Source organism: Thunnus thynnus, chromosome 12 (genome assembly GCF_963924715.1).
Source record: "Thunnus thynnus chromosome 12, fThuThy2.1, whole genome shotgun sequence".
Lineage (NCBI taxonomy): Eukaryota > Metazoa > Chordata > Actinopteri > Scombriformes > Scombridae > Thunnus > Thunnus thynnus.
Window position 1 is genome coordinate 7,647,286 of NC_089528.1, and position 25,553 is coordinate 7,672,838.

Genomic DNA, 25,553 nt, shown 5'->3' on the forward strand with positions numbered 1-25,553 from the left:
TATTGAAGAGGACACAAGCTATTTTCGATATGCATTAGATTTGATTGAATGTGATTCAACTGCTAAATAGGATATAGCGGATAATGATGCCAGCACTGGTGGCTGGTTGCTTTATATAGGCAATTTAATCCTATATATACATTTTCTTTGTTGTCTTAGAGTGTTATGTAGTTATATAGAAAGCAGTACAAAAACACAAAAAGAGGCAACTTGTAGTACTTCCCCCATGTTCTATTAACATTATTTTACACATTAATATTGTATAACGCATTATTCATAATTTAAGAGCAGTATTTGAAGAAACTTCGATTGCCAATATTAACCCCGGGAATAGAAATTATTGCTCAGCAGTGAACACAAATGTTCATTAATAGCTACAGTAGTTAATAGTAGGACTGTGAAAGAGGTTGGTTTGACAAGTGGGATTTCTCAACACTGACACTTTCTGCCACACTGACTAAAAATGATTGTACGCTGAGGGTGTTTTAAAACAGTAACAGATGGGAGAGAGTGTGATAAGGGACACAAGGGTAGCGGGTGTGTGAAGAGCACACACTGAGAGAGTGGGAGTCAGGAATGGGCTAGTGTATGTGTGTGTGTGTGTTTGCAGAGGGGAACATAATGTATGTGTGTCGCTTGGCCTGATAGGAGATGACAAAGTCTGTCACCTCTCTGTCTCCCTGTCTCCTCACTTCTGCCTGGTCATGCAAGTGTGTGCCAACATGTGCGTATGTATCAGAAGGAACAACATCAAGGTAGATTCCACCAGATGGAGAAGCAGCTTGCGCCATGTATAAAGAAAACACAGACAAGGTTAAGCCATTATGCCAAACTGTGAGTCCTCTTTTAGCTCACCCGCTCATCCCTCTTTGTTGTCTGTACTCCTCTTCGCCTTTTTCTGCGTCTCATTTTTACTAAAGGACATAATACCCTGATTATACCCCCTGACTCCTTTCATTTCACTCACTCCCCCGCTCCCTTTCTTGTACATTTGTCTCCTTGTCTCCTCCGTCTCTCTGTGGTTTCCTCTAGGCTCTCTGAGCCTCTTCTCACCCACTCACTCTTTGCTTTTCTCCTTTGTCTTACTCCTCTGACAACTTTATCGCACCTTTCTTAGCGGCTCCATCTTTCTCTTTTTGTCTTTCAGGGAAAAAAAATACACACTTAACACGAGCACAAAATGACACACACACACACACACACACACAGGAAGACGTATATTCACTTGCACACACCTCCTCTTTCTCTCTCTGTCTATCTCCTCCCATTCATGCGCTCTCTCTGTAACAGCCTCACTCTCCGGGGAAATGAATTAGTAATATTTATGATGAAGCCTTCTCTGAACTACTCCTTCTATCTCTTCCCCTCTCTCTGTCTCATCTCCCTGGCGCATAAAATGACACTGATCTTATCGGTGCTACCTATGTAGTCATCTGTCAGCCCATCTATCTTTCCATCCATCAAACCGCTGGGAGAGTGATGGCTCCCTCAACGTTTTTATGTGGCACCGTTGGCAAGCCAAGGTTGTTTGGAAACTACATAAAAAACGGGAAATAGGACCTGCGTCTCTGTCTGTGGACTTGTTAAAGAGTGGAGTTGTAGCTATTCAAACAGTTCTTGCAGGCAGAGCTGAAGAAGCAAGGTTTTCCAGGAGAACGGGTTATGAGCCCCCCAGGTGCGTCTGGGAGTTTCTGTCTGTGTAGTTAAAGTATAACAAAGTGCTGCTCCAACTGTCACAAGGCAATGAATTACACATTTGCCCTTTGACAGTCTACAAATTCATTTGAGCTCTATACAGAAGGTACAGTTGGTGTATGGATCTCAGGGATTGGGCCGGATCACACATCAAATGTTGACATTTCAGCAAGAAGAAGCATACGAAGACTGACATTTCACTTCCTGATATTTCAGATAGAATTATGTGGTTCTGAATCATCTCTGAGAAGTTTTTTAATTTAGAGGATTTAGATTAAAGCCAACATCATCTTATACAGAAAATGAAATATATGGAAGAAAGTGTGTTTTTAATTATTCTCTTTATGGTTGTAGCACACTGGATGTGAAAATACAGGATTCGTCTTCCAGTCTTCAGCACTACTAATCATATTTATTTTATTTATCTATTCAGTATTTTAGATTTAGTACAGCCTGTGCATGAAATGTTATTTTATAGTATAAAATGAATATAGTAGGTGGGTCAATAAGGAGTACAGCAGAATTTCAAACTTCTTAATTGGTTGATCTACTGAAGGGAGATGATGAGAATTAATTGCAGCAAAGTGTAAAGAGTGCAACATGGTTTGTGAACAACCCGAGGACCTTGCTGAGTGTATTTTAAAACTGCACTTCGAGGAACTTTCTTATATTGTATTTGAGAATGTGGTAAGGTTGCAAGGCTTGGTGACCAATAAATAACTCTTAAATTTGAAGCAATAGTAAGCCTATATGTAGTTCTTCTAAACAATCCCAGCTCAAGGTTAACTCAACTATAGCACATGGTCTTCATCAACAGTTGGATTTTGCTTTGTTCCCATTGGAGATGGATCCATTGAAAGGCGAGCTCAGTACAGTAGCTGTTATGATTTAACTCCAACGGCTATGAAGACTGTGGCATGAGGTTAAAAGCTCCAGAAAAAGCTTGTAAGGGGCCTTTAGTTGAGATTGTTTTATCAATCTTAGATTTTGTCTGTAAATATTCACAAGGAACACAGTGATATTTTCTACTTATACTCCACAATGCACAAAGACTGAGTAGGCTGTTCACATACTATAGACTGTATATAAAGATGGATGAAGCGAGGAGTGATGTCACCCATTGGTTTTCATTGGAGCCGGTTTGAAGCCCAGAGTCACTGCTTATGGTCAGTGCCATCTTTTCCGTTTGGAACCAGGACCTTCCAAATAAGGAGTGCGGGTTGTTGCCTTTCACACTAAACACGCCCCACTACCTCGGATCGAAGTGAACACTAGCTTATTGGGAACACAGCAGTGCACACTTGGGCTAACGTTAGCAACTTTAGTTAAATTGTGCTAACAGGACAGGTATTATAATCAAGTAACATTGAATTTGCCAAAATATTGCAAGAATAGTCCAACTCAGTACGGGTCCTGGAGCCAGGGAGAGCAGCAGGTGAGCCAACTGTCAATTACAGCTGTCAATCAACACCCACAAGGCAAACATCAAAGCTACTATAACTCGTCAAATCTTATTAACAGAGCAATAATTTTCAAAATGACTACCGGCACACTTATTAGATTATAGCCGCAGCCAGGGATTTTTTGGAGCCAGCATCTAGCAGCCGTATTGCATTGCACTTTAGGGTACTTCTACACTGGCTTCAGCATCAAGCCGTGGTAGTTGCCGCTTGTCACATACAAATAATTTAAATTCAGTCCCTCAGTTATTTGGAGAAAGCCTAGGAGATGAGGAGAAAAAAGCCCTTTATCAGGATAATGCTTGATACTACTGTAACCAAATAATTAATGAAGTATACTCCATTGATCTTAATTCAGTTATTTATGAGTGCAGCTCATTAATGTGTGTCACAAGCAAATCAAGTGATTGTGCTAAACTGTAAGAATACTGATGCTCATACTTGGGTTGGAAATATAGCACATTATTTTCTAATATGGTGCAATATTGGGAATCTTCTCATGCATCAGGAAGAACTGGGTCATGTTTATTTTTATGTTTTTAGATGTGAAAGGCATGTGTTTGCACCTTTTTCTCTTTTAATGTTCGCACTGTGTTGTATATTTTATCCTCAGGTGCCAATGTTGAAATTGCTGAAACTACAAGGAAATATTTGTATTTAATTTTGACACTGTATGTAAGAGATGAGAAAAATAAGGGAGATTAAGGGAGACTATAATGCGAATGGGGATGCCATATTTGCTATCCAATAAAATCCAATGAAGATTGTTTTAAAAAGCAGAGATTGTGTTTTCATTTTATTTTTTGATAATGTCAATAATCTTTGAGCATGGTAGTATTACAGACAAGTTACTTCCTACACAGGATGCTATCCTCCTAAATAACCTACTTTTTAGAGCTGTTGTAATAAAAAAAAAAAAAAAAAGGTTGTTCTTTGTATTAAATTAAGTGGTCACCTTATTTTTAGGTACACATCCTGCCAATGCTACAGGCCTCTATTTCAATTTATCCCGCGGAGAATTCAGCTGTGGAGTACACACACCCATAAATTATTCAGCCACAGTAAACATGGAAAAACATGTCTGAATAAATGACTACATGGAAACAAGGGTATGAGATTTCAACAACACTACGGCCCTACTACAAAGCTCTATGATGCTGTGGAAGCCCCATCATCTTAATTTCCCTGTGGATTACCAGAGGAGTAAAAACAACCACTAACATCATTGACTATGCCTATCCTGAAGCTTTGTAACAGGAAGTTGATCATTTGAGATGTGATTTGATACCCAACACCCTTGTTTGTTCTCAGACAATTAGCCAACCATGTATTCCTCACTGCACTGCCATAATTAAGAGCCTAATCAGGCAATCAGTAGATGTGGAATGAGAAGGTAATAGAAAGTCCCCTTTAGGGTACTTTTTTACATCCATCTGCCTTGTTAACTACACATTTTAGGGAAGCTACGGGAAAAGTTTATCTATTCACAATCTGACATGTTCACATGAAAAACAGGCCCACTGAGAAATATGTAGTCCAGTGAGTATTCATGCGAACACAGCAGGAAAATATCAAGAGTCCAGTGATATTTCTGGGATGAAGACTTCAAATAATCTTTGCTGCTGAACCATTTTCAGCAAGATACTAAAAATGATTACTTTGTCAACTGTGTGTCTGAATATTTGTCACCTTAAAATGTTCAAAAAGCACTAGCTTTAAAAAGTTTATTTGATATGGATGAAAATAAAATTAAAGCTTTTCTTGCACCCAGTCATTTGAAACTCAAACTGAGAGGAATGCAGAGCTAAAACATGTTGCTGTCCAAATACATTTGGAGTGTAGTGGCATTTCATAGTGAGACCCAAAGGAAAGTGTGAAGAGAGTGTTATGTTTGCCAATGAAGCGTCTGAAAATATCCCACATTTTCCACTTATCATTTAACCAAAAAACAACTACAATCTGTACGGTAGCCTACTTTCCCTCTGCTATACTGCCTCCTCCGGGCATAAGAAATCCCCTGACAACGTTCAAAGCCGTACATGCAACAAAACCCACTTAGTTCCTGGAATCGTGTTTTGGATCGGGAGAAATTCTAGGGCGCCATGAAAAGACAAGCCCGCAAAGCAGGACCTGTTTTTTCTTCTTGTTAAGGCTATAATGTACAGCCGATACCTGGTTCATATGCTCCAATGTAATCCTCTCCCTCTGGTAAATGCCACAAGGAATAAGCAGTGTTGACCTTGGGAGACACGGGGGGCCGGATTTGAGGGTGTCTTTTTAAAAGCCTGGGTGTGTAATTGAGTAGAGCGGTGGGGTGGCTGGCTTTGATGGTGTTCGCACAAGCACATGTGAGCAGGAGTGCGTGCACAGAACAGTGAGGGAACACACACAGAAAAAAGGCGAGCAAAGGACCGGGATACACACAGACAAACAAATGCGTGAATTTGTGGGCTGCTCACACTCACAAATACACACAAATTCCACCTGTAGGCCAATATCAATGTATTCAATAAAGCACACACATGCAGGGAGTCATCAGCAGGACTCCTAAAGGGAATAGCCAAGAGGTTTGGTAGACTGAGTGGGGTTTCAGAGCAGCCGTTGGCACCTTGAGGCTCATCTTCACCCACACAGATCAGAGTGAGCCCAGTTTTCCTCCAAGAAGCCCTCTAGTCGTCAGCACAGCCGGTCCAAAACACCAGCTTTGATGAGGGTTCAATGCAACTAACAAACGTCCCACCCCAAGACATCATTAGTTCAATTTTGGAATTAAAGCCAGTGGTCTGTTGGACCCTGACAACTCTTTTCTTGCATTCATCTGCACTCAATGCTGCCATATTTACCTGCTCTTGCGACTGTCAAACAGTAAGAAAAGTCAATCTAACATTCTAGTTTTAGTTTACAGTTTACATCTGAATTGCAGAATTACAACTCAACATGTTTTTAATTACAACTTATGAAATTTATAGTGTCTTAAGAAAATATAGGAGGTGAAAGTTTAGTTGCAAACCGTTGATTGGCACGCTATAATGACAGCAATTTTGCTCAGCTGATTAAACTAATTCTGAGTTATAACAGCTAGAAAACTTCACAAACAATTAGTTTTTTTTGACTGTTGCCTTGTTATGCTCTCTGTATGTTTGTGAAAATAGGCAGCAGGCTTTGTCTTTTAGCTACTAAAAAACACCCACAAAGTGGTGGATGCTACACCAGATAAATAATATAGGCTATCTTTTCATATCAGTTTTGGGCAACCAGCTAGCATGTAGCTCAGTAGTTCTCAAGTGTAACAGACAGCAGACAAAGTTGTCTGAATCTCATGTTAAACTCTAAGTACATCATATCACCATTTTAAGCTGATCACCTTCAAAGCTCTGATTATGGACCTCTCTGGATCCAGAGAGGAGAAGCAGTCTGTTCAGTCTGTTAAGCTAACATAAACGTTAGCTTAAAGCAGCTAAAGTGCAGAGCTGTCAACAGTACCATTAAGTTATATTCATTCAAAGGTCAGTCAGTCGGTTTTAAGGCAGTGAGATGGCATATGAAGTCAGCGGAAAGACACAAGTGGCTGTAACTGAAGCAAAGTTTTGAAAATGTTTGAACTTCAGCAAAAAATTGACACTTATGTACAGTTGGTACAGTGGCTGTTTGGGGCAAACTTAGACTGACTCCACAAATAATTAAGCAGTCAAATTTGCATGATTAATGCAAGGCAATTGTAGTCTATTGTGTCATAGCTGTAATTGTCTTTACTAACTGGAGAGCTACGTAGCTGTTCAATAAAAAGTCACTTTTTATGATTATATTTGAATTATTGGATAATATTACCTCTAAGACGGTGAACTTGCCAAGTTTAATCAGAAGTTGGCTTTTCTGACTGCTTTGAACCATGGAAGGATCTCGACAACAAGCGATACTTTTATCTGATTCTGTTCATGGAAGAAACTGATTTAATTAGTGATTATCTTGTTTAATACTATGTAGACCACAACTACAGGCTTGGAGTTTATTTATTTTTAAAAAATCACAATTTAAACTACAATCATAATATCGATCAGAAAAAATTAGATGTTTAAACTCTCATTATGTAAATTTCAGCAATAATTTGATGAAAAAGTAAGTTATCTTTCCTATCAGCCCCTCTAAAAATCCAAATGAAGTGCAATTGTTCAAAAACTATATCTCAACTTCAACTCTCTTCACTTTAATTGGAATAAGGTCAGCAATTATCTTGGAAGAGACGGTGCTGGCTTAGATGAGAAATGGCAGACATTAAGTAAAACAAGACAAGAACATTGGCCATCAAGGCCATCTGCTTCCCGTGATCATTTTCAGGAGGTCTAACCGGCTTGTCCTTTTGAAGGTAATTAAAGACACACCTACCGATTCTGGAGGTATATCAAAAGTGGAATTAATTAATATCAGCCTCTAAGACACATCAGTGTGCTCCGTCCAACAACAGAGTTGAAAAAACACAGATGCAAGAGTACAGCCACACAGGGAGTTCTCTAACCAGTACATCAGCCTCATTTTGGATAACTAAAAGACGATTTACAGTGTTGCGTCCAAGTAGGACAATAATATCTAATGATCCAATGTGATTACAAAATGTTCATGGTGACGAGGAGCCATCATGTAAAGGATTCATTTGGTTTACATTTTGTTTCTACTAATGCAAAGGTAGACTAGGCCACAAGAGTAAGGCCTAATCTAATTTAATTTATCAATAATATCAATCACAAGGCTTTACACAAGGTAGACATTTTCCATCTGTTCTTCACATTGAAATTACTTCATGATCACAAACACAGTGAAATTGCATTAAATGATATCAAGGAGTAATTTAGGAAGCCAATTAGGGTGGCCTAAGGGTCTGTCGGATTATTTCTTATAATTGGAATCTGCTACAGTTGGAAATAGTAGCAGATCTATAATTGCACAGGCGAGTGAAATCCATGACTGCATGTTTGATGAGGCACTTTTTAGCCCTGCAGGAGTCTCCTCTGCCTGACTGCTGCTGTTAAAATCCTGACAGGACCTGCGGGTCAAAAAGGTCCGAGAACTCGTCTGCCTTCTGGTGCAAAACAAACACTGTGTTTATGCTGTTATGCAGACTAGTGTTTGTTTTCATAGCATTTTCCATATAATGAATACCAGAAAGTTAACAAAGTAATTAAAAGTAATTTCTGTTACTTTACAGTGACTGACGTCTCACTTAATATTGCTTTGTGCTAATGAGGTGAAGCCCAGACAATCTGCTCGCCGAACTGGGTAAAACAAACATTAATGAAGTATTTGCAAGCTGTGTTAGCGTTGCATGTATGTGAGGCTGGGGGTGGGAGTGGGTGGGAGGCTGTTCAAACAATTTCTGTACATATGCGTACATACAGAAAGTGGAGTATGTCCAACAAACAGTAATTTTCTTTTATTATGTTGTGCTGCCTGTCTATTCCTGGTAGTCATTCATTTTCTGTACATGGCTGTGCAAGCTGCTGAGTAACTCACTCTGGGTGAAGCGTGGGGGGTTGTCGTTGACGTCAGTAAGCCTGACAGTGACGGTGGTGGTCCCAGATAATCCTCCCAAGTGGCCTCCCATATCCTTGGCCTGGAGCAACACCAGGTATTGGTCCTGGGTTTCCCTGTCCATGTCAGGCACAGCTGTGCGCAGAATACCTGGAGAGCACACACACAAAGAATAGCATCAGGGTGGCAGTGATGCATTATAAAGCAGGGGGGAAAAAAGGTTTTTACTGCAGTGAAATGGCACCAAATGACCATAATATATTTATGTGGGACAAAAGGTTTCTTTTTAATCAATATTTATGACTCAGTGATTACCAGGTACTGAACCCTCTGGCTTCCAAAATTCTGGTCTGTGTTCAGTTTTGGAACAAAAGGTCCCTGCACATTGGGATCACATCCAGATTTATTCACATTTTCAGCTACTTAAATGTAGAAGAATGGTATCACAACATGATAGTTTATCTTTTCAATATACATTTGTAGACACCACTTTCTGATTAAGCATAATTTGTCTCTTATTCTAAATCTTTAATCAATCTCAATACAATGGACAATTCATTTATTAACACCTTTTATAATTCAAGCCTTTCTTAATGACTTACTATCATTTACAGTATAACTGCAGACCTGATGGCTTATTATAAAGTGATAAATCCATCTATCAGGGGCAACTGGTTTAGCTGTTTCTCTATAATAAAACTGCAAGTCCAATTCATAACTGCAGATATCATATGACTTGGATTACTGAGAATCTTAATAGACACCATGACCTTCTATTAATAACTTATTAACATTAGATTACATCAGATCTGATTGCACATTATGAACTGACAAAGTCATGACCCTTTATAAAAGACTTCATCAAGACTGCAGTTATGCATGTTAGTAAGTCATTAATAAAGGGTCATGGGTTTCTTGCTGTCCAATATGACACTTAGCCTGAAGTTATATATGTTAATAAGACCTTATTTAATGGAGTTTGGTCCAGATGCTCTGCAGCTGTTTGCAGGAAGGTAACTGGTAAAACAGCTACTAAGACAGAAAGTTAGGCTGCAGCCAGATGGATTTTTCACATTCTGGCAAGTCAAACATTGGACTGACTTATATATGACTTGACTGATTTATAAAGCATCAATAAACCATTTAGAAGCCATTACTGAAAGCACAACTAATAAACCCTTCATAAAATATGCCTCATTACAAATTGGTGCCAATTCCTATGATGTAATGTACTCATACTTTCTGTAATGATAGGACTGTATTTTTACTTATTGATTTAATTCATGCACGTAAACAGGCTGTAAGCTGTGCCATCAAACAGTAAGTGTTGTCAGCAGCTCCTTGATCATTATCTAAGGAAACTCCATAGCTTCAGTTTTAGTAATTTCATTGTTTTCACTCTAATTGATGGATTAAGACCCCTTGAGCTATTGAAGGCCTTTCAAAACCTATTGGACAATGTCAAAATGCATTGTCATCAGGCTGAAGACGTGACTACTTTCCCTGACAGTCTGACAGCTTTCCTGACATTTCGGAGACTCTCACTTTCCATTTGACAGCAACAATATATTACTTAATGTCCCGTTAAAGGCGCTCAAAAATACACAAATACGCACATATAAACACAGATGTGTGAAGAAGCTCATATGGAAAAGATAAATCACCAAACGGCGACAGCCAGACGTGCTGACAGAGCGGAAAATCTCGTTCTGTATCTCACACTCTTTAACGGCACACCGAGGCGCATCACATTCAACATCGATCACCTCCTCTGTGTAAATGACCTCATTGTGCCACATATGACTAGGTGTCACACATCAACTGCTGGCTGCTCTTGCCGAACATTAGCCAAAACACCGGCCTGGATGACTTAGCAGCTCAAGGTGAATCACATTCAACAGGGGCTGTTTTGAATGCTAACTAACAAGCAGGAATATGTCTGGGTTTCTGAGCAGAATTCATAAGCAAACAAACTGAATACATGAGCAAGTGCGCTCGCCTTGGAGTGTACATTTTGAATAAGACCTTTGGTGATGGAGCTGACGAGAAACAGGATGATTGAAAACGGGAGATGGAGAGCGGCGGGAGGAGGGGAGAAGAGAGCAGACACGTTCAGAATACTAAACCTCGTCTAATAGCACCGTGTCACGGCTAATACACACTGGGTGGAATTAGGCTTATATTCCCCAATTAGCATTTCAAAAAGTGCTGCAGCTCTCTTAGCTCGTTGAAGCAGTCCTCACATGTCAGTGCAATCAATTACTAAACATTGACATTCAATGAGCAAAACAGCAAATATGGGCCACCTTTGACCCGTGTGGGCAAAATAAACACTCACATGCAGGCACAAAAAAACTAACAACTGCAACAGCCTCATCGTGAGCTAAAATCTAAGTTTTTCGACGCATGTGCCAGTCAAAACAGCATCTAAAGCATCAGACAGGATCCATTTCCCTCCAAGGTGCAATGCTAAAAAAGTTATCATCATAAAATAGAAAATAAAGCACCCTCCATCAGTGTTCACCCTCCGCTCAACTAAAAAAACTTTTTGCCCTTGGGTGACATGCGTGACACTGAGGCATATCGAGAACACACACAGCAGACGGGTCCTTTGAGCCCTCTGTAATCTGTCCTGTGTAATAGTTCACAAACCTCTGCTGACATCTCTCTTTCAACACATGTCTTTTTGTTTTCGCTTCATCCAGAAATAATAACATTAGGCTGCTGCTGCGTTTTGTTCCGTGCACACAGGCCCTGGAAGCATGAATACATTTCTGCCAACTCATACTGGGATGAACCGGGGAGTGGGGAACACTGGGAGAGGGGGAGATGTGTCGGTGTGTGTGTGTGCGTGTGCTTAAGTGTGTGTGTGTGTTTGAGAGGAAGGTGGTTGAGGGGGCCCAAGAGGGAAAAGGGAAGTGGGAAAGATAGATGACTAAGTGTGACAAGAGAGCGAGGGATGCACGAGGGGGAAAAGTGTTAGTTTGAACGCTTGTACGAGTGTGTGTGCATAGATGTGAGTGAGCGAAAGAAAGCCAAGGTGGAGAGAGAGAGCGATTCTCTCCACCCCCTCAGATTCTCAGATTTTTAACTCTGCCTGTGTTTGCATGTTCATACACCTGCATGTAGGTGTGAGTCCACCCTCGCATGCTCTGTGTGTTTATGTGTGTGTGTCATTCATGACTAAATTGGCTTGCTTGTACGGTACATTTGTTTACATTCCAAATCTCGAGTATATTTGCTTTTCTGCAGCATGTGTGTATTTGCTTTTCAACATCTGTGCGTCTTTTACACTTCTCGGCCCATGTGTGTAGCGCGAGGCACAGATTCAGACGTGAACACACACACACACATACACACACAGATATATAAACACACTCACCTGTCTGGGGATCAACTGAGAAGTACTGTTGGCCCTGCACCAGTGTGTACACTAGCTTGGCGCTGTTCCCATAAGTCGGGTCATCAGCATCTGTCGCTGTCACCTGGATTATAGACGTGCCTGCGGGGAGGAGACATGAGGAAGGAGGGAGGAAAGGAGGGAGATGAAGAAGAGGAGAGAGGGAGAGTGAGAAGGGAGAGGGTAATGAGGTAGGAAAAGCGGAGGAAAAGAGAGTTTTGAAGCGAAGAAAAGAGAAAGAAAGGGGAAAAGCAAAAAAGACAAAGTCAAAACAAGGCAGAGATGGAGCTAAGTGGACAGAATACAGCAGCACTTTAAGTGCATAAGAAAGCTTTATATCAAGACAACCTCCACTTTTCTCTCCCACTCCTTTTTCAATCTCTTTCAGACAGCAGTGTGACGAATACTGTATTTGCCCCCCTACACACACACACACACACACACACACACACACACACGCACCTTCTCCCTCCTCTATCCTGCTGCTCACCTTCCTGCCTCTCTCCCCCCTGATTCCCTCTGTCTCACTTCATTTCTCTTCATCTCCGTCTCCAATTCCCTTTTGCTCCCTTTCTCAATCGGACCGTCTGCCTCCCTCTCACTCTCTTAAAGCTTCTTTCTACGGATCATGGAGTGTCAATTTGGCACAGACATTTTTGAACTTGTGGGCAAAAAATGGAAATATATAAAATACAGTAAAAATATTTCATATACAGTGTATTGATACTGTATTAATACATCTTTATATATAAGTGCAGGGGGAAGCGACTATTCCCTGTGGGACTCCAGACGAACAAGACAGGAGGAAGAAGGGGATTTGTGAGAGCAGCTGCTATTTTATTTCTGATCAAAGCCCTGACAGTATCTCTATGGGAAAGATACATGTAGGTTGAGTGTGTGTTTGTGTGTGAGGAAGACGGAGAGGCGGGCATGTGATCATCTGGTTGTTGATACATTACAGGTAGTTGAGAATTAGAGGGGTTATTGACAGATGGCAGATGTAATGTCTGTAGGGATTGCACCAGAGAGAGCTGAAGAAGGAGAGAGACTGTGTATGTGTGTGAGAAAAAGAGAGAGAGAAATGTTATTCTGCATGCTACTCCTAAGCAGGTTTGGAGTCTATAGTGTGTTCAATCTGCAAAAAAATGACTGGGTTAAAGGATTATTCTGTTTTACAACTTATTTTGTAGCTTTACTCATCCGATCTGTTGGTTATGATAACATCATACTCATAGAGTAAGGTTAAATAAACCAACAGCCAGATTATCTAAACCACCCTAACTAGAGGTAAAACCGAACATGACTTCACCCATAATGTTGATAAAAATAACTTATTGCATAAGAAAACTGTGTTAGAACATAACTACAGTAATTATTGTAGATCAAAGATGAAATGGGAAAACTAGTACTGTTGTTGTGTTCCCAGGTTTCAGCAATGAGTGTAATGTTATCATAATCAACACAAATGATGGTCAAACCTACAAAATTCAGACCCAAGTTTAAATAAACCAGAATGATCCTTTAAGTATACTTAGAAGAGTTCGTATGCATACTAAGAAATGTTTGATTTTTGAGTGTTCTGTTTATGTGCTCCGCCGTCCCACAATGCAATGCCAAAATGAAATGGAGGAGCCGCTCACAGCTGCAAAAGATTAAAGCAAATGGTAGATGGTTGTGAGACAACTCGAGGAGAACAGCAAAATAATAATCAAATCTTTGGACGAGCACTTTGTGCAGTTAAATCAGTGCAGCAGCGGCATTCACGCAGCAGTTTGACTCCTGTCTGTCTGCACATGTACGGTAATGCATAATTTTGTGTTAAACTGCATTGATGAGTATCTCATTTTTGACCTGTTTTCAGATGTTTGATCATTATTTTTAATCCATGCTCAATTTCGATTTTTTTTGCTATCCAGCTAGAGAAAAACACTTTCACAGCACTATCTGCAATTTCTGTTTTTATTTCAAAGCACACGCTCACCATACCAGCCTAGCTCCCAGACTAACACAAGCTACAAAGTGTCCCTTATTGAATCACTTAATGTTTCACTTTTCACTATACATTTTGTAGATAAGTGCAGGGGGGGGCATAAGTAGATAAGTAGACAGGAATGCTTCTTTTGACAGCAGTAAAAACTAATCAGACTTAGAGATCAAACAGTTTGGCTGTGAGGTTGATGCAAAAAGTGCAAAGGCGGAGGCAAACCTATTGGTATTCAGCCTGCCAGCCGTGCTATACAGCCAGTCACACTCCACAAGGATCAAATATTCACACTGCCAAGCATCCATCTGGAACCATAAGACATCTGTCCTCTTGGGGAAAGGATCAGGAATCATACTCTCTCGCTCTCTCTCTGTATACAGTATATATATATTTATATATATATATATATATATGTATGTGTGTGTGTGTGTGTGTGTGTGTGTGTGTGTGTGTTGGATTTTTAACATTTATACTCAAGGTTAAACTTTAACTGTGAGTCATTCTCCCAGAATGCCGATACACATCTGGCAAAATGTTTATATGCAGTCGTGTGAATCCAACGCAAAACAGTTTTAGACACAAATTTCAGGCAGGAAACTGGCTCAGTTCCAGCGCACCTTGCATCAGTGTCTCATTGCCGTAGATGAGACACCACACACACACACCCCTCTCCTCCTCACCCCCACCCTCGCCCTTAAATGTCTCGTGTAACGAGTCTTTGATAGGATCCTCACAGCAGCACTATCTCCTCAGTCACGCCTGCTGCAAAGCACCTTGGTAAATATTGAATCGTCAAGTAAATATTGAATCCATGATTGACTGAACAACTCAATCTGAAGACTGAGCTGCTATGAAGAGCAGACGCTCATAAGGCGGCTGATAGGATTACTAAATAGTGCTCGTCATCATCGCCCCCTCTCCTTGGGCCTTGCCCCGGCAGTCTGCTGGCAGGGTCGTTATTCTAATCTGAATTAAACAATGTAGTGCAACAGGGACCTTGATGTTGGAAAAAAATCTTTAAGAAGCAGATAGCAAGGACTTGGGCCTAAATTTCCTGAACTTTTCTAAACTAACCAGTTTAAGGGTGAATTATTTAAAATAATACCCTCTTCTCTGGCCAAAGTTTTCTTGAAAGCAATTCTCCTTGCTTTTAAAAGGCAAGAGTGCTCCTTCGAAGTAGAACCCATTTTCAAGGGGCAGAGCGGAGTTTAAATGGAGATTAGAGTACTTTTCGTACATACAAACTGTTTCCTACAGGCACTCAGCAGTCATGCTCTGAATTACAATCTCAGACAGTTATTGTCAGTCCAATACCTTACTGCAATATGTGTGCAAAAAGTGCTCCTATCTCCACTCCTTACCTCTTATTTCATTTCTATTCCGAGCACTTCTGTCACATTGTACATGATCTTTCTGAGGTCATAGAAATATTATCAGGTCACTGTGGCTGCGGCACGCACTCTGTCACCGCTTTACAAGTGAAAATCATTTTTGTCAAAGGATCAGATGAGTTTATAATCCTTTACCATTTCTTGTTAAATTTGGGGAAAGTGTAATTTCTCATATTTGTATGAAATTATACCCGAATATCAAAGAGTTTCACTGCTTTTGCCACTCTGTCTCAGTGGATTTAGTTGACAAACGGTATTGTGGTTTTTTGGGGGAAGTAAACATTATTTGATACACAAACAGTTGTCGTAAATCATTGCCAACAGGAAACAAGACAGTGTTTGCACAGGAATTTCATCACTGTATGCCCAGATTTAGATTTTTACTAGTGCAGTGCCCGTTCAAAACATGCCTGTTCGGAACGGGCCGATTGCTTATTATTTCTCAAGAACCACATATATCTATATATGTAAATATATCAATTGACAAACGAATCAATTAGAATGATAAGGAATTAATAAATAAAATGGTTTAAATGCAGACAGAAACTTCACCAGTGAGACTAAACTGAGGTTGAATCATAGACACAGTTTACAGCCTTCCATTGGTTAATTCTGCTGCCAATCAAACATGTCTGCAGTCCTATTTGCTAGTTTTACTGCCTCCGCCTCTTTTTTTATCCTCTGTGCACTCGTTCTTTCTTCTCGGGCAGTTTGTCCCGCTCAGCAAGTCAGAGCCCAGAAGCCCCACCCTGCTGTGATATGTCGGTGTTCATATCAAACGGCCCCTGCTGCACTCAGAGACGGAGCTAAACAGCTCGCTGTTCGCTTGTTTATTCAAAGTTAATTAAACGTGTCGCGTGTCCAAACAACTTCACACTTGACACTGCACCTCCTTTGGTCCTCAGCAGTACACCGGTCGAGTGTGAACTCCAGTCAGAGTCCAGAAACCCCGCCCTGCTGTGATGTGATGGTATTTATATGAAATAGCCACCACTGCACTCAGATATGGAGCTGAGTGGCTCGCTGTTCGCTTGTTTATTCCAAGTTTATTCATACTAAACATGTCGCGTGTCCAAATTGCACCAAATTCGACACTGCACTCCCTTGTGTCCCCAGCGATACACCCGCCAAAGGTGAAGTAGATCGGATGAGCGGTTCTCGAGATATGCAAAGGACAAACATACATACATACAGACAAGACAGACAGACAGATATTCCTTGCTTTATACAGAGACATGGTCTACCAACTGAGGTATCCATGATCAACTTTTGATGGATTTTAGGGAAACACGCTTTTCTTTTACACCATAAATGTCATAGTGGTTGAATTTATTTCTTTAGACGAATCCATATATCTGCTACAGTAAAAACATTTCACAGCGTACAGCATTGCTTCAAAAACTGCACTGAGGGCTCTATTTTCCTGAAAGTGGGTGCATACACAAAACCACAGGTGGGTGTAACCGATTAAATTCTTTCAATTTTGGTTCACACAGGCACAAACACAACCCCCTGCAATGTGGAAAAGAGATTGGAGGAGGATGAATATATTATTAGTAAGTGGAATAGTTTATTCGCAGGTGGAGTAGGGCGGGTTTTAGTTACGGTCAGTCACATCAGCTCCTCATCCCCTTTAAAAGCAGCAGACAGTTTCCTAATGAGCTGAGAGGAAAGTAGAAAACTGTTCTTCTGTGGAGGGAGCAGAGTCCCAAAGCAGCAACACAGTATACAGCACTTGAATACAGCAACCCTAATAGGCAGATTATGTCTTCTTTTAGTGTACTACACTAAAATGTGGGACTGTTTGCATATATTTTTGTGTGCTCAAGTGATTAAAAGCATTGTATTCAGTTAGGCATATCTGTGTGCTGTACATTTACATGCACACAATCAAGCCACAACTGCAAATGCTGTGATAAAAACAATGTGTGTTTAAGTCATTTGCATAAGTGCAGAAACTGGGACCTCCTCATAATAACAATAGCCATATAATCATTATTATAATAGGCCACACTGTATGACCAGTGCATAATTACAAGCTGCATATCTGTTAAATTAGAGACCGCAGATAGAATGCATCAACTGTATCATTCCTGCTGCTGTATAATGGCCACAGGTATTTAATCAACAACAGGGAAGGGTCTCATACATCCTACCAGCAGTTGTGGTGACATTACTATTAAAAAGTCAGCCATTAATCTAACCCATTACAGATTCTGCCTGCGTCGCCTTTAAATTGTATTTCCATTTGCATTTGATTTTGGGATTTTGGGAGAGGTCTGTGTTTGCATATCCGCCAACTTGATCCATGAAATTTTTTTTCTCTGTCTGGTCTGAGCAGGCGGAAACGGAGATGCAATTTCATGCCAAAAAGAGTAATAAAATTGAACATCACCGCTTGACCTGCTTGCTCCCCACAAAAAGTGGAGACCAAGTGAATTTGAGTACTCATATAAAACGTCTACAGAAATCATATACTGTTTTATGTAAAATGCATACTTAGCCTCTGCTACTGATATAAGTTGTTGAAGGCAGATATAGCATGTGTCCTACGTATAAAGATATTATAGCAGTACACATATCCTTCACCTTGTGCCACTTTTAGTTTATAACTGCACTGAAGGTCCCTTAATAAACTCTGTTACAATCTGAAAAGGGCGCCCAGGACTCCCCAGATCCTTGTATTCTGACTTGTGCTACATGGACACACAGCTCTGGTGGAACAATGCAGGTGGGAATATTTCACTATTTCATATTTTGCACCCTCTTTGCGCCTGCCAACCAGTTTGCCAGACGTCTAACATTGTGGCTCTCAGAGTACCTTGACTTTCCAAAGTCTACAAACCTAAAGAGAAACCCAATGTAGATCAAACAAGGCTCTTATTAACATATCATATGGACATGCATCACTGAATTGTTCATTCATTAGACCTAGAGCAGGTTAATCTCTGTTTTTACTTAATTATATTTCAGCATATTAAGTGCTATAATTTGGAAATCACTGGAGGCATAAGATGCTGCTTGTTTTGAATACAATATCAGTTCAGCTCAGCAAAATGGAATTGTCAAGACAATAGCATAGCACTGAGCTGAATTGTACTGAAGTCGGTCTGAAAGTCAGCCTATTCAATTTTACAAATTATTTTTTCACTTTGAGTGTATAACTTAACCTTGATTACAAGCCACAGTGATGTTGATAAGAATGTACTACATAATTTAGCATTTAGCATGAGAGTTTAGCAATGTGAGAACAGAATGTATGATATCTAATCGTGTCAGTTTTGAATTTGAAAGTGATCATATAAAGAGGTCTTTTCACACGTATTTCAAAGATGCACTTTCAAGAAAAAATGAATAATTTAGAATTTTTAATCACATTTTACGCTGGATTGAAGGAGTAAGGTTTTTTTGTGACAGATAAAACAAACTCATGGAATGTGGAACAGGTACATCATCATGAAGATTGTTGTTTTTGCTGTGGCTACAGTGCAGTGATGATACGAATAAAAAAACGACAGCTTTGGGGAACAGTGTTCATCAAAATTCAGGATTCCTTTTTATCAGCAGCAGTAAGCTATGTAAAGTTGTTTTGATATTAGGATTCAGGACTGAGAATCCATATTTAGTTATAAATAAACTCTCCTCCACTCTAATGTCGCATTCTGAAAACTATCCATGTATTCAACCCACAGTATTGTATTAAACCTTCATAAATATGGCAGGCAAAATCTATTTTAGAATTCATTTTGATGGAGGCTAAAAAGGCTATGTATTAAATAGTAATACATTGTGAATGGAATACTGGCAGGCACTAATGTTATGGCACTGGTGTTGGTATAATAGCAGCATAACTGCAGCTGTCTGAACCTCATATTGAAGACATCTATGGCTACATTAACTTGTTCTTTCTATTTCAAATATTAGTTCATGTCCCACACTCATCTTGAGAGGTTTCAAAATCCCAACGTTGTGTACATTATTTGTTTAATTTAGCTGCCAATAATTGACATTTTGTGTTTTTCAGTATATCACACATTTGTCTCAGTGTAAGGGAGTTTGTGTGCAAGATATACAGACTCTACTATACTTGAGTGTTGAATAAAATACCTTCAGACAATTCAGTCCTCTGAGATAGAAATAATAAAACATACTGTCTAGCTGTGGTCGGGGGAAACATCCATCATTTTGGAGCTTGACGGCAGTGAATGGCTGGTACTTTATCCTGATTAAACAGAAAACCAATCAATTGCTATAGCCTTAGTTTGTATACAGAATGTGACTTCAATCAATCAATCAAGGTAAGTTCATATCCAAGCTATTAGGATGATTTTTTTTTTATCATTATTGCTCTTACTGCTCTTATATCACAGCAGAGAGAGACATCAAAGATAGGATAGAGAAATGTGTGTGACATGTAAGAACAATTGCAGGCTGGAGGATGTCGGAACCACACAGTTTGTGCCTCAGCCATCTGAGCAACCAGGAAAACTCCCCAAATCCAGGATTTTAATTATGTTACCTCATGTTCAGCTTTGCATAAAGGTTACTTGGTCAAACGATTATAATAACTACAAGACATCCATGTCTGCTTATCTCTGGACTGAAGATTAAACTAAACCACCATTCTACTACAAAAGATGTTAACATTCACTACTATCTGGATGGCAGATGGCACTGCAGTGGCAATTTGTTCATGGTATAACTGCGGGGAAGATGCAACAAATTGGGTTTCTGTGGACTACTGAGCATATCAGATCACAGCAGAAAGTTCAGATGATGATATTATGGGACAATTTTGAGTCTCTTTCCTTGCAGGTACTAGTGCAACTAGTTTTTGAACTGGAATTTGTTTTCTTGACAGGTGCAAGGACACAAGAATTAATTAAAACTTTTTTATGGCATTGTTCAATATAAAATACATTATGAAATAAATAATCATGAAAATATTAATATATTTCAAAACCAATATATTATAAAATGATGTCATTAATTTTCAAATGACCTTAACTATTATTTTGTTTTATTATTCTAGAGTTTTATTGGAGTTCATTTTTGCTTCAAAATGCCCTATTTTAAAAGTCTATTTTTATTTCATAATGTCACTTTTCATGACAGTGGAATTACACACTGTCACAAGTGACAGCCCCCTCACTTTTCAACCATGTGCCCTCAGCCTCCCAGCAGGCTAACCAACTGCCATCAAGCTAGCTGCTGTAGATCCATTTGGATACAGCAACCAGACAGAAAGACTGTCACTGTGTCCAAAATCACTCCCTATTTACCAGTGCACTATATTCACTATTCAACATTTCACTTGTGACTGAAATTTATTCCTGCAGTGGGAGGAAAAAACAGTCTATGGTATGTACAGTGCACTAGTTTCTGCTAACAATCCCTCAATTTAATGCTTCAGATGTCATACAGTGGGTGTGAAAATTACAGTCATGAGACCAGAAACCTGTGTCTGATATCTCTGTAGTGTTTTTTTTTTTTGTAGAGGTAACACTGAATTAACCAGCTAGCTGCTGATGCTAACAGTGGCTCTTCACTTTATTGAGTAATAAATAGTTCAGAAAACAACACCGCTAGTTGGCTGGCTAGTTAAGTAGCATGTGTAGCCTAGTTTAATACAAGTCTAGCTAAATAAAAGGAAAGGTTAGTCACTGAACTGTAAATATGCACTATTTACAGCAGTAGTCTAGTTAGTTGATGAATTACTTTGACATTGTTTTTGCTCTAGCTAACAAGAGCTAGCTGGCTAACTTTTGGTAACAGTTGATGAGACTGCTAAGAAACTGAGGGCATACTTGATTGGCTGAAAGGTGAGGGAGCAATAGTAACAATAGTTGCCATAACAATGAATTGAGTCTTGATAATTTATTAAATTTCACAGTGTATTGGTTTTATTAATTTATTTAATATTGGACACTTTGAAACTCCATACTCTGCTCCTCCTTGGCCCTGAATAAATTCTAAACCAACTGTCCCACTGCCCACCCAGCATCCAATACCTATATTTGCCATCTCAGGCACAGTGGCGCTGTAGGGGCCTTCGTCAAAGACAGGTGGGTTGTCGTTGATGTCCTGCACCCGAATTATGAACTGTGACGACGGCTCCAGGGCACGGTCCGTCTGCCTGTCGGTGGCTGTGGCAATGAGACGGTACTCGTCCTTTTCCTCACGGTCCAGTGGCTTGGTGACGTGGATGTTACCCGTCTTCTCGTCTATCACAAAGACCGAACCTGCCCCCTCGCCTCGCAGGACATATTTAGTGCGTCCATCATTCCTGTCCATGTCAGTGTGGAGCTAGGTGAGAGAAGATGTATAGAGAGGGGGAAGAAAAGAGGGGAAAGGTAGACAAAATGGAAGCACGAAGGAGGAAATGGGTGGAAGTAGAAAGTGGATTGTGAGACAGATAGGAACATAAAGGGTGGGAAAGAAAGACAAAGAGTAAACACCAGTTAAAAATTAAGTTTGTTTTTTTTTCAAGACAGGCAGTGGAGACAAAACAAGCAGATTATCCTCTGCATGCCTCCAGGATATAATGAATTTAAACAGAGGCAGACAAAAGAAATACGTACAATACCTCCCTCTCACCCACTGTCTCACATACACTTTCCTTCCACTCTACTGTGGCTCATCTCTCTATTCCTGCAGCATAGCAGTTATGAACCAGGATCTCCTTAATCTCAATGATATCCAGAACACATGCTCTTCTGCTCACTCTTAAAGCCTCTATTCACTTCCAAGCAGCTGTGGATGGCGACAGCTTATTAGTCTGTGCACATGCAGTGCCCTGGCTATTTAATGAAAGCACCAAATCAAAGGAATAATGAACAGTAGGCCAATCAATTATTCCCTAACTAATAGGTGTGTATGAGGGAGAGTGGAGTTGTGCATGGTAGTGGGACATGCTGTATCGATCACAGCCCTGTGTTGAGCTTTATTGGATCAGTGCCTGGCGGGATGGCAGAGAAGCGTAGCGACCAGCCTCCTCTCATGCAGGGAGAGGTAATATCAGGGAAGGCTCCACACTGTCCTCCATCCCCGACAAGAGAGACACGCCAGCGGGATGCGCCCAGCACATCAAGATTCAATCTCATTACCCCGCACCTACGTGGATCGAATAGTAACTGTGACAAAAAAAGTGTTAAATTAGCCCTCACTCGCAAGAAAGTGCGACATTGTGACTTTAGTTGGAGAGAGGAGCGGAGAGCCGGCTGGGGAGGGGATGAGGGTTTAGCTCAAGGAAGCATTGTTGCCTGGCAACAGCTAAGCACATTTGCTAAATGAAATGAGAATGGATACTGTGAATCGAAATGTTCATTTACTTTGAGGATTGCCATTTTTCAAGGGGGGAAATAGCGTGGATACGGCAGCTTCCTGGGGGGTAAACGATAAGTACGGATGTTGACAAGGTTGTTTATGGCTAAGAAAGTAATCATAAGTTCAGACTGTTTGAAAGTTGAAAGCTAAAACTGTGTGAACAAATTTGGCACAAAGTCAAAAGTTAAACAAGAATTCACCTTCAAAAGATCCCTCTATTTAAATGACAATGCAAATTGGGAAATCTGAAAGCACTCTAGCCAGCAGAGAGGGAGCTGTGTTAAAGCAGAATGCACTTAGGAAACTAGAAAAAGACCTAGTCCTGGTTTGAAGGCTTTTCTCTGTACCCATGCACAGTATACAGTAATGTTACTGAAGGGGTTATCTTTAATCAGCTATACCACAAACTAGCCTTAGCATGCTCATCCTAGCTCGGTTTCTGAAGTTATCTCTAGAAACTATTGAAAGTGATCGTGTGTTAAAGTGATTCTCCATCCTTGTAAGCCTTTAAGGTAGATGTAAAAACTCATAAAAAAGTAAACTTATGTTACAACCATTTATTTCTAACTACAAGATTTTCATGTCAGTCTTCATGAACAACTCTGTCAAGCTCTTGAGCAGGTGCTCCTTTGAGTATTGCTTCAAATGGTCAGAACATAGAGTGTGAAGTTTGCTATGGAAGCTTTGTATCTAGCCATACTTTGGTAAAACTTTGAAAGTTATAAAAGTCTCTATGGACATCTTGTGTTTTTCCACTGTGAAAACAAGGGTTGAATGCTTCATAGTCAAAAGACAGATTTTAACCAACTTTCAAAACTTTCTTAATATAGGCTTGTCATGGCAACAGCATCATCTTAAAGGCCTAATGAGGCACAAAATTAAATTTACAAATTTACATGAATGCAGCGAACAAAGGGCCAGTGTCTTTAATCTTGGCAACCAGCAGGTAAGCTTGAGTCATATTAAATCATGTTATGTCACCTGCTACAAGTTTTTGTCACTGAACTACATCTGTGTCAGTGGCATGTACTGTATGTATCAGCTAAATGTTTTACAGTCACTTTTGTTTATTTACTTTTTCGCACTTTTCATATTTTGACTCACAGCATGAGCTGTTTCTGAGGTCCAACCATTTGTTTTCTCGCATTACCAGACCTCCTGTGCAGGTGATTGTTGCAGCCAGAGTCACACAAGTTCACTTACAAGTGTTTACATTTTGACCTGAGTTTTGTTCTCATCTTTCATCTTATGTGGAGGCCAACTGGGGCCAATTGGCCAAAGCACCCGGCTGGTAAGAACCACCATGGGAGCCTGGTTCCTCACTCTCCTTAACGGAGAGCCATTAACAATCAAAGTCTTAACGGCCCTGCAGCTTAACGAGGGGACTTAACGAGCTTCTTAATGAAGCCCCGGCCATCATTACCACAGTGAGTGGTGGCAGCGCTGATTGAAAGCACTGCTCAGAGTCATTCTGGAGCAGGAGAGCCCAGCCTAAGGAAACCAAATCCATTTAAGGTTGACCTCTCACCCTTATCTTTCCCTCCAAGATTAATAGAAAAGTGTAATAAGGAAAATGCACTTCACCAGATATAATGGCTATGGATATTTTATGGCTACAGAGGTGGCACAGCCTTGGAATATCTGTCAGCCACCTGTCAGTTTGCAAAAATAACCAAACAACATCATAACAAAACTGGCTATCACCATATTTCACATCAGTTTAACTTGAATAATATGACATCTCATAACTCCTGCATTTCATATCCCCCTGATATACCATCAAATATATCAGGAGCCAAACAATATGAAGCCACTGGCCACAAAAGCCAAATTTACTGATGTGTCACCTCTGCTTTGAGAATGATTTCAGCCTGATAAGCTGCCATTTCCATTTTCCCTGGCGCCTGCTGTGTATGCAACACCCAGCCTCCCCAGACTCCTTAATCTCTTCAATTACTTATATTATCATAAGGTAATATGCTTATACTCATATACTCAATTTCATATTTTTGCAATAACCATAAATCATGAAGCGAGGAGGAAAACTACTCTCTGCCAACCTCTAAATCACTTAAATAACTAATACCCCATATACACAATTTCACATTTCTGCCGCACAATAAATCATAAAAACACCAGGAAAATGTGTTTTTTTCCACAGCTGTGCATTAGCCTAATGAATGTGGATGTTTTCCTCCCACAAGTTCAGTGTGTGTGTGTGTGGTAGCTATGCTTGTGTGAGGCTGAAACGGAGGTGAGGTTACAGTAGCAGGAAAAATTACAAAGTGCGGAAAATCGGCTGGCAGCTCACGTAAAACGCCAATAGGTGTGCGGTGGCAGTGAGGTTCAATTCCCCAAACACAACAGGGAGAGTTTGCAAGGGCACGCAGACAGGTGTGAGAATATCCTCCGATCTCCTCTGCAAGCCTGTGGAGGAAGGGGAGCCTATTCATCTTCTGTGTGGCGACTTCAAAAGAACCAGAGGCCTATAGGACAACCGCAGGTCCTGCCAGCCAGTCAAATTCCACAACTAGGCTGGGTGGAGGTATCAGGGCTGGGACTGAGCCAGCTCTTTCATATCAGGCAGGTAGTGTCAAGCGGGGCAGAGAGGAGAGGGTCAGCCAATCGATTTGGAGCAGGCCCACCAATTCAGAAAGATGTCTGAAGAAAAAGCTCGATCAGGGAATACAGCAGCAAAATTAATTTGGGACACGGCCCATATGACTTCAGAGAACCTGTTTGAAATGAAACTGTACCTTGCGGCCAGCTTACCT

General features: G+C 40.3%; 1 protein-coding gene across 1 annotated transcript in view; it reads right to left on the minus strand.

Moving 5' to 3' along the window:
* LOC137193705 (uncharacterized) overlaps nt 1–25,553 on the minus strand; it is a 128,892-nt gene that overhangs the window by 49,631 nt on the left and 53,708 nt on the right. The window contains exons 3-5 of the mRNA XM_067605037.1: nt 21,465–21,759; nt 12,061–12,180; nt 8,661–8,828 (exon numbers count right to left, since the gene is read on the minus strand). Of these exons, the coding sequence (XP_067461138.1) occupies nt 8,661–8,828; nt 12,061–12,180; nt 21,465–21,759 (583 nt within the window). The remainder of the gene's footprint in view (nt 1–8,660; nt 8,829–12,060; nt 12,181–21,464; nt 21,760–25,553) is intronic.